The sequence below is a fragment of the Thermothelomyces thermophilus genome, chromosome 6 (assembly GCF_000226095.1).
Source record: "Thermothelomyces thermophilus ATCC 42464 chromosome 6, complete sequence".
In the NCBI taxonomy this organism is placed as follows: Eukaryota; Fungi; Ascomycota; class Sordariomycetes; order Sordariales; family Chaetomiaceae; genus Thermothelomyces; species Thermothelomyces thermophilus.
This window is the reverse complement of record NC_016477.1, coordinates 2,252,989-2,266,077: the sequence shown is the minus strand read 5'-3', so window position 1 is coordinate 2,266,077 and position 13,089 is coordinate 2,252,989. Positions and strand designations below refer to the sequence as shown.

General features: G+C 54.1%; 6 protein-coding genes across 6 annotated transcripts; 4 read left to right on the top strand and 2 right to left on the bottom strand.

Annotated features, from left to right (window-relative positions):
• Nucleotides 1-354: 354 nt before the first annotated feature.
• MYCTH_2310556 (uncharacterized protein) lies at nucleotides 355-3,022 on the bottom strand. The gene is made up of 3 exons (XM_003666066.1): nucleotides 2,081-3,022; nucleotides 913-2,018; nucleotides 355-727 (listed from the first exon to the last, which is right to left on the bottom strand). Exons 1-3 carry the CDS (start codon nucleotides 2,870-2,872, stop codon nucleotides 457-459), a joined length of 2,169 nt encoding a protein of 722 aa, XP_003666114.1. The 5' UTR covers nucleotides 2,873-3,022; the 3' UTR covers nucleotides 355-456.
• Nucleotides 3,023-3,627: 605 nt separating this feature from the next.
• MYCTH_2310551 (uncharacterized protein) lies at nucleotides 3,628-4,841 on the bottom strand. The gene is made up of 4 exons (XM_003666065.1): nucleotides 4,711-4,841; nucleotides 4,269-4,422; nucleotides 3,962-4,195; nucleotides 3,628-3,907 (listed from the first exon to the last, which is right to left on the bottom strand). The coding sequence occupies exons 1-4, from the start codon at nucleotides 4,711-4,713 to the stop codon at nucleotides 3,879-3,881; spliced, it is 420 nt and encodes a 139-aa protein (XP_003666113.1). The 5' UTR covers nucleotides 4,714-4,841; the 3' UTR covers nucleotides 3,628-3,878.
• A 674-nt stretch (nucleotides 4,842-5,515) lies between these two features.
• MYCTH_60517 (uncharacterized protein) lies at nucleotides 5,516-6,393 on the top strand. The gene is made up of 2 exons (XM_003666064.1): nucleotides 5,516-5,850; nucleotides 5,972-6,393. The coding sequence occupies exons 1-2, from the start codon at nucleotides 5,754-5,756 to the stop codon at nucleotides 6,331-6,333; spliced, it is 459 nt and encodes a 152-aa protein (XP_003666112.1). The 5' UTR covers nucleotides 5,516-5,753; the 3' UTR covers nucleotides 6,334-6,393.
• Nucleotides 6,394-7,140: 747 nt separating this feature from the next.
• Nucleotides 7,141-8,167, top strand: MYCTH_90096 (uncharacterized protein; the record flags this gene model as incomplete). Its single annotated transcript, XM_003666063.1, has 3 exons — nucleotides 7,141-7,225; nucleotides 7,283-7,360; nucleotides 7,428-8,167. 3 exons carry the CDS (start codon nucleotides 7,141-7,143, stop codon nucleotides 8,165-8,167), a joined length of 903 nt encoding a protein of 300 aa, XP_003666111.1.
• Nucleotides 8,168-9,169: 1,002 nt separating this feature from the next.
• On the top strand, nucleotides 9,170-11,306 carry MYCTH_2310549 (uncharacterized protein). The gene is made up of 6 exons (XM_003666062.1): nucleotides 9,170-9,320; nucleotides 9,416-9,882; nucleotides 9,941-10,408; nucleotides 10,468-10,619; nucleotides 10,673-11,069; nucleotides 11,132-11,306. Exons 2-6 carry the CDS (start codon nucleotides 9,447-9,449, stop codon nucleotides 11,290-11,292), a joined length of 1,614 nt encoding a protein of 537 aa, XP_003666110.1. The 5' UTR covers nucleotides 9,170-9,320; nucleotides 9,416-9,446; the 3' UTR covers nucleotides 11,293-11,306.
• Nucleotides 11,307-11,355: 49 nt separating this feature from the next.
• On the top strand, nucleotides 11,356-12,955 carry MYCTH_2310547 (uncharacterized protein). The gene is made up of 2 exons (XM_003666061.1): nucleotides 11,356-12,293; nucleotides 12,394-12,955. The coding sequence occupies exons 1-2, from the start codon at nucleotides 11,711-11,713 to the stop codon at nucleotides 12,705-12,707; spliced, it is 897 nt and encodes a 298-aa protein (XP_003666109.1). The 5' UTR covers nucleotides 11,356-11,710; the 3' UTR covers nucleotides 12,708-12,955.
• Nucleotides 12,956-13,089: the final 134 nt, after the last annotated feature.

The window sequence follows — 13,089 nt, the reverse complement described above, 5'->3', positions numbered from 1 at the left end:
TGGCTTGAGTTTATCACACACATCGTTGACTTCTATTCCTGGAGACGGCTACAGTTACCAAATGGCATCACGGAGGATGATGATGTTTGGAAGATGCAAAATATGCTCAAGCACCATAGGTGTGCCCCTCCGAAACCTGAGGGTGGTACATCCGGGCCTGATGAAGGGTTGCCTCGAGATCTAAGGATGCTTTCAGGGACTTCCGCCACAGGGATGGAGGGATGCGTGTGTTATCTGGTGGTGTACGTATAGCTTCAGACCATGATTTTTTCCTCCATTGAAACGGAGCGCGACGCCACCTATTAGTTTGGCGTCTGATTATAGGTTCTGCAAGTTTCGAGTTCTCCCTTCCATAGTCCTATGTGCGTGCCGTGCTGCATCATGCAGGGCTTCATGGACATGTACGTTACCACTCGGATGCTAACTAAGCTGGACGAATTCCTTCAACGGGATATCTCAGTTTTCCAGTCCAAGCTCCTTGTAGAATGCTTCGGTGCTCGGCTTCCTTCCCAGGAATTGCTCGAGAGTGAGCATCTCGTCCTGCGACCCGCCCTTCTCCAGCACTGTGTGCCTATAGCGGCGGCCCTGCACAGGGTCCATCGGGTTGCTCTTGAAAACAGAGTAGAACATATCAGTTGAGTACACCTGCGAGGAGAGGTAACCGTAGTAACCGGCGTCGTAGCCTCCAATCAGGTGCCCAAACGTCGCCTGACCGTTGCCCCATGTGCTGTGTGCAGGTGATGCGTCAGCATTCTCAAGTCATTCACATCCTAGGTGATCGGTGAAAGGCGCCGGAAAAAAAAGATGGCTGGAAAAGAGGAAGAAGGGGAAGCAGGAAGGGGACAGGCAGACTAGAAGGAAACAATGAAGAATAGGGCAAATATGAACGCAACATCTTTGGAGCAAACCAACCTTGGCTCGCCCTGCGCCTCAGGGCCCTTAATCTGGGAGATTTCCACACGCAGCTCGTTGTACAGCTTGCTCACATCCAGCTTCTCCAGCTTTTCATGTGTTTCGGGGGTGTGGACCGTCATGTCGAACAAGCCAAAGTGCAGCTGCCTCAGATTGAACAGAGCGTCATTGACATGTTTGGTGGCAATCAGCTTCTCGATGAGATCATCCGGAATTGGCTGGCCCGTCTCGTAGTGGCTACTCAAACTCTTGAGCTGGCTCGGGGTCCAGCACCAGTTCTCGAGCATCTGACTGGGCGCCTCGACGAAATCGCGGACCGTCGAAGTGCCGTGGTATCGAGCATACCGGGTCCGGCCGGCCAAGTCATGGATACCGTGACCAAGCTCATGGAAGAGAGTGACGACCTCGTCGTGCTTGAGGAGGGAGGGCTTCTTGTCCGTGGGCTTGCTGAAGTTGCAGACCAGAGCAGTGGCGGGGTAGCGCCTGGTGCCGTCCGGCTTGAGGAAACCCGGCTGAAGGCTAAAGTTGGCCGCGTGGCCGTACTTGCCAGGGCGAGGATGAAGATCAAGGTACAGATAACCCACGAAGCCATCGCCTTCGCTCTCATCGTTCCAGACACTGAAGATGATGACATCCTCGTGCCATGCAATATCCTCACCCTTGCCAGTGGGGGAGATGCGCTTGCGGTCTTCGGGTGTGAGTTCGACAAAGACCAAACCAAACAGTTCCTCGAAGATGCGGAGCATGCCGGCAACTGTTGACTTCAGCGGGAAGTATTCGGCAATCGCATTCTCATCGATGCTGTACTCTTGCTCAACCATCATGCGGTCATAGAATCGGTGGTCCCAGAGGTAGTAGTTGCCATCGAAGGGAAGGTTACGCGCTTCGTGGTCCTTCTTCTTGAGTTCAAGAAGGTGCTCGATTTCTTTAACACCTCCAGCAGCCAGGCGGCTCTTGAGATCCCCGAGGAAGTCAAGCACGGTTTTCGGTGTCTTGGCCATCTTGTCCTCAATCCGGAACGAGGCGTGGTCCGGATAGCCAAGGAGACGGGCGGCCTCGTCCCGGAGCAGGATGGCCTCTTTGAACAGCGGGACGTTCTGGTTGCACTGCATGCGGTGTCAGTTCGGCACAGCCGTCAGCGGTGTTAGCGTAAAGGTTGCGAACATACCTTGTTCTCGTTTGCGATGAACACCCTGCGACGTGTCTCGGGATTCTTTGCGAATTTGAGGGTAGGGAAGAGATCGGGGTACTTGAACGTGAGCCTGAGTTTGCCCTCGTTCTCACCGGTGCCCTTCTCCAGAGTGTCCAGGACATCTTGGGGGACACCGTCGAGTTCTTCCTTGGTGAACCAGATGCCACCATTCTCCTCGTTCAGGTTCTTTTGAAACTCAATCTGAATCTGGCTGAGTCTCTTCTTGATCTCCTTGAACCGGTCCCGCTTGGGGCCCTCCGGCAGACCCAGGCCATTCCTGATGTAGCTCTTCCTCTCCTTCTCCAGCAGCCGCGCACTTTCAACGTCATCCAAGCCAGCAGACTTGGCCAAGGCCTCGTCGATCAGACGATTTTTGTCCTTCTCAAGGCTCTCGGCGAGGCCGGAGTTCCGGTAGACGGCATCCACGAGGCGGAAAACGTCCTCACGCATGCTGCACTCAATGGCGAACTCGTCCAGGATCTTGTCAGCCTCGGTACTGGCGTCACGGAGAGCACTGTCTGCCGAGACATATTGGTAGAAACCGAGGATCCGGGCGCTAAGGGAGCTCTCGTTCTCGTCTTCGACTTGCGGACGGATGACGGAGTCGAAGGTGGCCGCGGCCGGGTTCTCGGCGGGCTTAATATTGGCCACAAGCGAGTCTAACAGCGAGCGAGTCCGGTCGCACAAACTCTTGGAGTCGGCCACGATGCTGTCCTTGGTGCCGGTAAAGAGCGGCGGCGGCTGCGGGGGGTTTGCGTACTTGGCCATGTCGACGGTTGGCGCGTGGGTCAAGAAGGAAGACTGAGATGAGTACGTCAGGGTGCCCAGAGCCGGGCGACCAGTCGTGACAGCAGTGAAGCCTCCCCCGAGCGGTGCTTGGTGTGCTCTGCTGTACCTGAGCTGGCTGAAGAGGGAAGAGAGGCGGGGTACGATGCGTGGGGCAGCCAGGATGACGGTGGTGGTGGAGAACAGGATGACAGAGAGCAGCAGCAGGAAGACAACCTGCCGAATCGGGGGTGCAGGAGGCGCCAGGGTGGAAGAGAGGAAGGCGCGCTTGTTGGGTCAAAGTCAACCTTGAAGACCGCGGGTTCCAAGTGCGAGACAAGGAGCAGGCCCAATTGCGGGGAAGCTGAGGCGGGTCAAGTGGGAGCCTGGGTTGGTCAGACTGCTGTAGGCAAAGCAACTGTTTGTCAGTCCAGCCTCGGCAAGTGCGCCTGAGCCACCAAATAACTAACCTGGGCAAAGGGGCACCTACTAGGTATCTAGAAAGATGTAGGCAGGTAAATTGAGGGTCGGGACAGGCAAGTATCAGTGTTGTTAGCTGCTTTCATGGGCAATACTCAAGCTGGGGTTGATGTGGGCATTCGAAACTGGTGTCGATTGAATGAGACGAACGTGCTCGTCAAACAAGTGCCCCACAACTACTGCCAAGTCTCCATCGCGGTGGTCGGCACCCTTCACCCTTCGCGTCGCTCAGGGACTGGAGTTTCTCCTCTGGGCTCGGATATTTCACTCGGGTCAACGCGCCCAACCAGCATTCAGTGACTGCTTCCATGTTGCTATCTAGGTTTCAATCCTTATCCTACCCAAGTCCTGAATGGCTATCATCGAGTACCAACCCAGGCGCCCAAATGTAAAACAACACAACTCCAACGCCAAGTCGCCCGTCACGCAATCAATGCAATGCCCTCCATGAGAGTCGCTTCGTAGACCCGTTCCCGTTCATCAGCAAAGCGTGGCTAGTGCCGCCCGCTCCTTCACAGCCCCGCTACTTCTAGTTGGAAAGGATGGTCCGGACGAGTTCTGTTTCGCAGGTTAGTGAGGTAGAGCACCCACGGCACAAAGAATGCATCGTACCCGTGTAGTTGACCTGCCCGGAGCTGGTATCGACGGCCTTGAGCAGCTCGTCAACCTCCTCTTCCGTCATCTTCTCGCCCAGATTTGTAAGAATGTATTTGAGTTGACCGACGCCGATAAACCCAGTCATGTCTTTGTCGAACACTTGGAAGCCGCGGCAGTATTCCTCGGGCTCGCCAGGGTCGCGAAAGCCACCCGGTCGGTTGAGAACGCGCTGGAAGGTCTCGAAATCAACTGCAACCCGTAGAAGTCAGCGAGGGCTTCAAGGAAGTAGAGATTGAAAAGAGCGGGTCCGGAGATCCATTACATTCACCACCAACGCTCTTTTCCAGCTCGTGGATCTCGGCGAGAGTCGGGTTCTGCCCACAGGCGCGGAGGAGGTCGCCCAGTTTGTCAAGGGAAACGCGGCCGACGCCACGGGTGTCAAATAGCGAGAACGCCTCTTTATAGTTGGTCGAAGCCTGCGCGTCGTATTTATTAGATATTATTCCAACCGTTCTGGTGTTCAAGAGAGGGGTTCGGCCTGCAGCGACATCGTGGGTTACTGCAGACAACATAGGTATCGCCCTGGAGCCGGCAGTGAGGGTCGGGTGTCAGGGTTTCCTTGCTGATTGTAGCCCTGTTTGTCTCCGTGAAGACCGAAATCACCCCCGAAGAGTATTACGTTGTTGAAAATGCAACCGACCAAGGAAACCGCCCGCATCGCCTCGAGTCGGGAAGAATCGAAAGGGTTCAGCGGAACTACTTACCATTGCGTCCGAATAGGTGACAGAACACTGTTTGGACCAAAATACGCCAAATATTTGGTAGTGAGGAGAGACGCGGTGTCGTCGGTGGTGATGATGGTCGAAATGGCGAAATGCACTTGGGCGGTGCCCTGGGAAACTTGAACAACCCAAGCGGTTCGCTGAGTGGTGCCCCACCCAGACCCCAGTTGTTGTCGCCGTCTCTCGGGGCAACCAATGCCCCGCGACACCCCCGGCCGAACTAAACGGGGATTCTGAGGGTTGGGGTTGCACACAGCATCTTCCATACCCAACCTGTACTGTACTGTACGTGCGTACGCATTCCCTGCATACCTGACAGGCAAAGCTGGAAAGGCTACGATTGGCACCTTCAGGGACCCCGAGTGTAAGCTCGGTAGCTCCGGAGAGAGGCTGATGATCTCTTGGGCACAGGAACGGACGCAAGGAACACTCTGCACTGTTCACTGTGCGTTACATGCAATACTACGGCGTAGTACCCCATCCTCGGATTGAACAGGACGCGAAGAACAAGAGTATGAGCTATTCCTACGATAAGAAGTCAGAGGCGTCCAACGCCAGGAAGTCGTGCCTAGCACGAAGATGCATTGTCACCCTTCATGACAAATCACGAAGGCAGGAGTCGAGCCAAATACAAATACCTTCGGTCAGGTAGTTACTTCTTGCATGTATTACAAACACGCTAGGGATTGAAAAAAAGGTGGGGTGGGGATAGCGATGTCGACATCGGCTCTGGTCCCGGCTCAGATTGGATGGCCTCCATTGAGTGAGTCTCTGGGGAATTGATGGTGTTATCGGTCATCGGCGTTTCGTTTTGAGCATTAAACTGTGTCCATCCGCATTGCAGGAATCGCACCTTCTCCGACTCTCTGGCTAGTATTAGAAGCCTACTCGAATACGTCCGTACATTGGAAGCCGCGATCCCCGCACTCGCCTTCGTCAGAACCTCCTGCAAGAAGCTACATTTCGAACAGAGAGTGCTCTAGCCTACACAACAACGACACTGTTATCCGCACGACACAGCAAATATGGCTTCGACTGAGGCTACCCTCCGGTCCTTTTTCCAAGCATCCAAGTATGCAGTCGTCGGCGCGAGCACGAACACAGAGAAGTTTGGCTACAAAGGTCAGTCAGTCTACGAGCTGCTTACTGGTGTCGTCACCGCATGCATTGCCTCCGAACCCTACTCACCTGCTTTACGCGTCTTTCCCTCTCTGGGCACAGCTGTTAACAACGGACCCTGCAGTCTTCAAGTGGTACGTCAACCATGGCCTGCCGGCGACGCCCATCAACCCTTCGGCTCCGGCCATCAATGTGGACGGCAAAGATTACCCGACCGCAGCGTCTCTCTCGGCGCTGCAGGAAGCCGAGGGGACCGCGGTATCAATCATTACGGCTCCGCCTGTGACGAAAAAGACGCTTGAAGAGGCAAAGGACCTGGGAATCCAGGCCGTTTTCCTGCAGCCGGGGACCTTCGACGATGACGTCTTGGCTAACGCACGCGAGAACTTTGCCACCGTCCTTGCAGGAAAGGGAGGCGCCGGGTCGGAGGGTTGGTGTGTGCTTGTCGACGGCGAACGTGGTCTGCGGGCGGCTGGGAAGCTCTGAGTGTCGCCATTTTGAAATCCAGGCAGCAGCTCGTCATCCGGCATGGAGAATGTGTCGATTTTTGGACTAGAGAGCAACATGATACACTTTTGGACGAGTATGAATTCAATTCCTTCATCACCCATCAGGGCTCGGGAGCTTATGTGTGCGCCGATGTAGGCATGCATTGCTCGGCTGTCTGGTGACCCGCGTTCGAGAGACGCATGCAGGACATTACGTGTGTAGAGAAGTTACGTGGCGAAGCGATCGAACGCGCCTCGTACGGGGCTCCCCCCCTTTTCCGCTATCTTCTGTAAGTTTCGATCTGTCTACTAGAGCGGACAGAAGGTGGTTTGAGCGCGTGTTTTGAGATATATGAAGCTCCATAGTGAGTAATTACTCAACTCGAAGCTCAAGGACGAGCATGAGATTACATCAAGGAAGTCACAGTTCTGTTAAGAACAGACTCATCCCCAGACAACACGATATCAACGGGCACCGTTGTGTAACCTCGGCCATCTCAGGGGCGTGGGTCAATACTCCAGCCAAAAGCTTCACGCCAACAGCAGGGCAACGCATGTTATGCAGTATGCGTCTGCATACTTCAAACTCTCCCTGAAGTTCTGCATCTCTGTTGGCGTGGACGTGTAAGCCGCCCAGGTTGACCATGTATATATTCCTGAGTCCTCCCCCAACTTGGGTGCAGAACGATTCGATGGAAAATCAGAACTCCAAGTGATCCTCACAAGTCAATCCCAGCTTTATATTACCCCCATTGGATCGTTATTATTCTTATTGTTTATTATGTGGCTGGGGCAACTCGACATCATGAGCTCGAGTACTCAACCACGATGGCGGAGAGATGCCGCTGCTGGAGCCCCTGTTTGGAGACCTGGGATGATCGCCTTCTTACGTATGTAATCTCTCCTGTTGTTCTATGTCGAAGAATGAAGCTGAAATCTTTGGTCAGACAAGAAAAAGGAGTGCTACCCCGAAGCTATCGAGGACCTGATCAGCACGGGACATTTGCCGCATGGGGCCTTAGGACGTGAGTGGCTTAACTTTCCTCCTTTCCTCCAGACGTCGTCACAATTCAGCTGACTGGTCTTTTGTAGATCCTGTCATTATCCTCCAACGCCCCTCCATGCAATCAACCCACGTGTTGATCACTACCGTCTCCTCATATTGCGCCGAGGAGAACAACGGCTCCCCACCCTGGAAGCAGCCACGGCACAGGTCAAAGTGCCCCGAGGACTTTCGCTCCTTCTTGGGTAGCGAGCGGGTCAGCAACACGTACCAGCCGCTCCGTCTCCATCCCGGGAAGCAATTCCCCAAGCCCAGTGCCAGCTGGGTGTACATCCAGAGCGCATTCGTCGTGCCCGTCTGCGTTCTGGGGAGGTTCTTCAGGCCCCCGATGCCAAGGGGGATGATGCTCACCATGCTCCCGGAGAGCCTGGAGGATCTGCGCTGCCACATGGCAGCCAAATGCAAAGCCTGGGCCGAGTGCCAGGAACGGCTGCTTGCTGCTGAAGCGGCAAGGTTATCTCTCCCGGCCCCTCTGGCCGCCTACACCGTCCCCGTTCCCGCCGCCGCCGCCGCCAACCCCTCCTCCCCGTCAACCTCGGATGAGGAGGGAGAGCCCGCAGCAACCGTCCCCGCCGCCCGCCGCCCTGACCCCCCGCTGGCTACCTCCACCCCTGGCCCCCGCATACGATCCTTCGCGGCCACTCTCCGCGGTTCCGGTGCCGCGCTGGCGCCAACGTCAGCGTCAGCCCTAGCCGTACCCTGGCGGCGACAGGGCACAAGCAAGCACAGGGACAAGCCGTGGAAGACAAGGAAGAACTGGCGCGAATGAGCGCGCGGTCGAAACACACGGCTGGTGTCCGTGGCTTGCTGACAAGTATTTCGTGTGGCCGGTGACGGGGAAGGCTTTGGTGAACTTGTTGTGGCGGTTCAATGTTGTATATGAGCAACCTGCCGATAATTAGGGTGGCATTGGATGGATCGAGCGAGACAATATAGAGTTGAATAGCTTGAAACATATCTTGTCGTGGTGATCACTTAATTCTGAGCCTCTGTCGAAGACAGGAACTTATTCGGATAGAAAGCTATTAGAATGAGTTTAGTGTACTTCGTGCGACATTCCTCTCCAGTAAGCGTTTGGAAAATCAGGACTCTTATTTGTTGCACTTTAGGGCAGTCAGGAATCAAGCTTAACGAAGGTTAGAGAGATGTTTGCTGTGCGTACGTTGTAGGACGGTGCAGACATCTCCATAGACCCATGACCATCGAATCAGCTAATCTCTAATATAATAGTTCGACTTAGCTCGTGGTTCAACCAAAGCCAAGGGTTAATGTATTGTAGTGTGTGAATATGTTTTGGAAAGTTATAGAACTTATTCGAGGTTCATGTCTTTGAAGGCAGATTCAAATTGTTTTCAAAAGGTATGTACGGGCTTCGGCAATCTGATATTGCTTTTCCATCACAGGGGCTGCTAAATAGGGTGGTCTGTCATTCACGAGTTCACCCCCTTCTTTGTCAGCACTTAACCACGCACGGTCCAAATGTAAGAATCTGAGATTGTGCCATGCTAATATGTAGCAAACCCTTTGAAAAACATTTTCAAATAAAACACCATATTTCATGCAAATAAATCATGATTTCATCCCTTACATCGTTTTTCTACGGTTGTTCCAGTGTTCATGCTCCTTCACATACTTCCTTTTCAGGAGCTAAACGCACGGACCTCATTGGCTATGGCCTTCCACCTACGCGAAATTGATTGGTTAATCGTTCTCTTCAAATCAATCCAGCCGCATCGAACTCGTAATTATCCGATTTGCATAATAGCCACACTTTCAATCGGTCACCAAGCAATACCGCGAGAAGCTCCCTAACGTAAAAATACCGTCTATTATTCTCCCGATTAGTGCTGCCTATTCGTGACTTTAAGAGACTCGGCACTCTGAGCGTACGCGTACGCCGAGCCACTTCTGCCTTCACTCGAGTGGGTATTCTACCTTCTGGCACTTGCCCGTCAGGCACGCAACAATGCCCAGTTGAGACAACAACAATGCATTTTGGAGACTAATAATATACCAGCGGTAATGCCGCGCCATTGCCGGCTCCCGCGATGGAAGACCCGGCAAATGAAGCTTCTGGTTCGTTCGGCCCGTCGCACAAATCACCGGCTGCTTTGGAAGCCGCGTTTGACAGTGCCGCGACAACAAGAGTCGACACAAACTCGACGCAGCAAACGGTGCAAAATGGCCTGCCAAAACGGGTATTTAAGATGAAACGGACCGGATTTTCTACCCTACCGCAGAACACCACAACGCGCGAACTGTCCTCGTCCAACGCGCATCCGCCAGCCACACCTGGTCATCTCGCGGAGCGGGAGCCAAAGGCAGTCCAAATCATCAGTTATCTGCCGAGTCGAATATCTACCACGCCAGTTACAGGTACCTCGGTTACACCGTCAAAGGCCCAATCTGCGTCCTCTAGTGCGCGCAAGACCAAGTACGCGACCGATGAGGAACGGAGGAAGGCAACGAGCATTGCTTTGAAACGTACGTCAATTGTTGAGGCTGGAACGTCTGAATATGTTGCTGAATAAGTTTTGCCTAGAACGATGGGCCTCTGGTGTGATGGCCAATGTTCATAAGAAGCGCCTCGAAACCATAAGACGAAGGAAGGAGGCCGAGGCTCTCCTCGGAACGCCAGGCATCGCCAAGTCATCTAGTTCTGTAGTCGATCTTAAGCAAGCGACCAAGAGTTCAAAATCACTGACCCGTCTCTCTTGGGTTCCAAACTCAGATGCTCGTCAAGCACATGAGGCCCGAGAACGGCCCGTGGTTTCCGAGCAGTTCTCTTCGAACAAAAGGCGCTTGACTGCCGAATCCGCCACCTCGTCATCTCATGAAGATCTCGACGCACAAAGTGAGAACAGTACATGGTTGAGTATCTCGAGCGTCTTGGATGGTGACCAGGCTGTGGAGCAGCCAAGTGACGAGGACGAAAGCAAAAGCAGGACAAACAACGATGCTTCGTTCATTACGATGGCTGCAAGCGACCGTGCCTATTCGAAGTGGAGAGGTTGGTATTTGATATTACACCGAGCCTCTCTAATAAAAACTGCTTCTAACAAGGTCCAGATGAGAGAGGGTCTTTGATACCAACGTACGGCGCCCTTATCCCGGAAGGATACAAGTTCTCCACCACTACCCCAGGCCGTCCATGGATCTGCCCTGTGAGATCGTGTCGTAAGGTGTTTGCAAAACTTCGAGAGCTTGGCAGCCATTTCAACGTGAGTGAATCGCCTCCGACGCTCATATCTACCAAGCTTATAGTTCTGGCTAGCGTGGGCATCGAGGCGCACAGTTACATGACAATGAAGACGGAACGCTCTCGGAGCGCACAACCGGCCGCCTACGTCGCCCGAGTAGTAAACTAGCAGCTCCATTCCCGGCTGTTGTGATATCCCGGGGCCCTCCCGACCCTGCCGAAGCTCCAGCGGTAGAACCCTCGTTTCCAACCCTGGTACCCGGGAAACAGCTTCTTGGAGTTCAAGACGCGAGTATGCTGGAAGGCAATGACGACATTGACCTAGATACTGAAGGCACTACGAACACTGGCGACGAAGCCAACATCGGCTCTGCCATCGAAGAATCTCAAGAAGCAACACCTATCACGACAAATGGTGTCCCGACCAATATCGCCGAAGCAGAGCCTGGCAGGCCGTATACCATGTGGCCAGGTAATAGCAATACTAGGCATTTCAGTGCTTTTGAGATACCGGGGCTAACCTAGCCGTCCCAGATGAGAATGGGGAGCTCGTCCCAACATATGGTTCATTGCTTCCAGCAGGGTACCAGCTAGATAACACGATTCCTGGCAGGCCATGGGTTTGCCCGGTACGGACTTGCCGCACTTCCCACTGCAAGAGATCTGATCTAGGTTTTCATTTCATGGTACAGTGATTCCCCCCTGGCAGATGGCGCTGCCCGAAGGCCCTGGCTGATGAAACCCTCCCCCTCCCATTAGCGAGTCCATTTCGCGGCCTGTTTAAACGACAACTGTGACGGAACCTTCACGGTCAAGGGAAATTATCAAAATAAGGCCACTTCCCTGCGCAAAGGAGGCAAGATTTCAGCCGACGCCCCTCCCATAGTCGTCTCTCGGGAGCCCCTGACCGGTGGCAGTCCCATACCCGAGCCGCAACTACCCTCTTACCTCGCATCCAAAAAGCCTCCGCTGGGGCTCAGGGGACGGAAAGAACAAGAATACCGGCGCATTGAAACTAGAATTTCTTTACTTAGGAGGGGCAACGCGGCGGATCTATGGGCATATATCCAACCACGATTGAACTCAACAACGGAGATGCCGTCAAGTACCACGATGAAGCATCTCCTTAGCCTACCAAAACAGCGGGATGTCAAGTACAACACGCATCGCAGGCGCAAGCCCTTCATCGAGAAGGGCTCTCGCGATGTCGCTGCCATGATCATCCAGGTCACCGGCGACGAAGTATTAAGGAAGTGCAAGAGATGCGGGCAAGGGAAAGGGCCCTTTGAGGGTTGTGTGGTTGTGGCCCAGGCGGCGCACGACAGAGCAAAACGACGGTACCCCTGCTGTGCTAACTGCCTTTTTGGCGGCAAGAAGTTGCAGTGCACCCTGGCGAAGTCGACCCGGACGCGGACCTCGCTGGCTGCAAGCGCAGCTGCACAATCACCCGGCGTTTCCGCGCCGTCCAAGGAGGTAAATGAAGCAGGCTTTCATGGAGAACCGCGGACTCAGCAGAGCACCGTCGATGACGGCATTTCTACCACTCCTGCCTCGCCGAGCCTGTCCGACCTCTCAACAGCCACGGCACTCGCCTCTCACGGCACGTTCCAGTGCCCGCATGACATGATCGAGATGGAGGATTGGGAAATAGCTCCAGGCCGCATCCGCGGGACATCTATTATCGCCGAGCCGGAAAGTATGTCACTAGTAATACCTTTCCTGGGCATCCATCTTCCCTCCCCAGATCACCGAGTCGAAATGGTTCACAAACAAACTGACACTTGTCATCTTAACAGCGATCGCCTTCTCCAAACCGTACCTCTCCAATACCACCAGCACGCCGCATGCCGCCGTGCCGGTCTGCGACGACGTGGGTTTCCGGGTCGACACCGTTCAGCCGGGTGACAAGCTGCTGCTCGATGCCGAAGCGGACAAGACGCGGCTGTGCAGTGTGGCAGCGGGCAAGGTGCGGGTCAGCATCGGCGGCGAGCCCGAGTTCGTCTTGGGCCCACACGGCTTGTTCAAAGTCCGAGCCGGAGCGGCGTGTACGGTGCGGAACGAGCTGTCTTTTGATGCCGTTTTGCATACGGTTGTCTTGGGCGGATACTAAGAACGGTTGGGTAGGAGCAAAGAAGCTTCAATCCCATGGGTAAAGGGGGCCGGGGGGGGAGGGGTTCCCGAAAGTTGTGGACAATCATGTTTCGATAGCGGTTGGACCACGAGCTCTTGCGTAAGGCACAATGTTCTGTTGCCACAAACGGCATCACGTTGGTCAGGTAGTTTTTCCTAGTTTTCCCTTGTCATGTAATTAGTAATTGTCCTGGTAAGTGTATTAATTAAAAGTGTAATTAAGTCGTGTAATTAAGTCTTTTTGGAAGGAATCTAGGGTCAGGGGACTACCGGCCTGATGACATCATGGCTGATCGAGGACATGTCATTGCTCTAATTACTCGCAACCATTTCGTCTCCCATTTGGCGTCTCCATAACATTG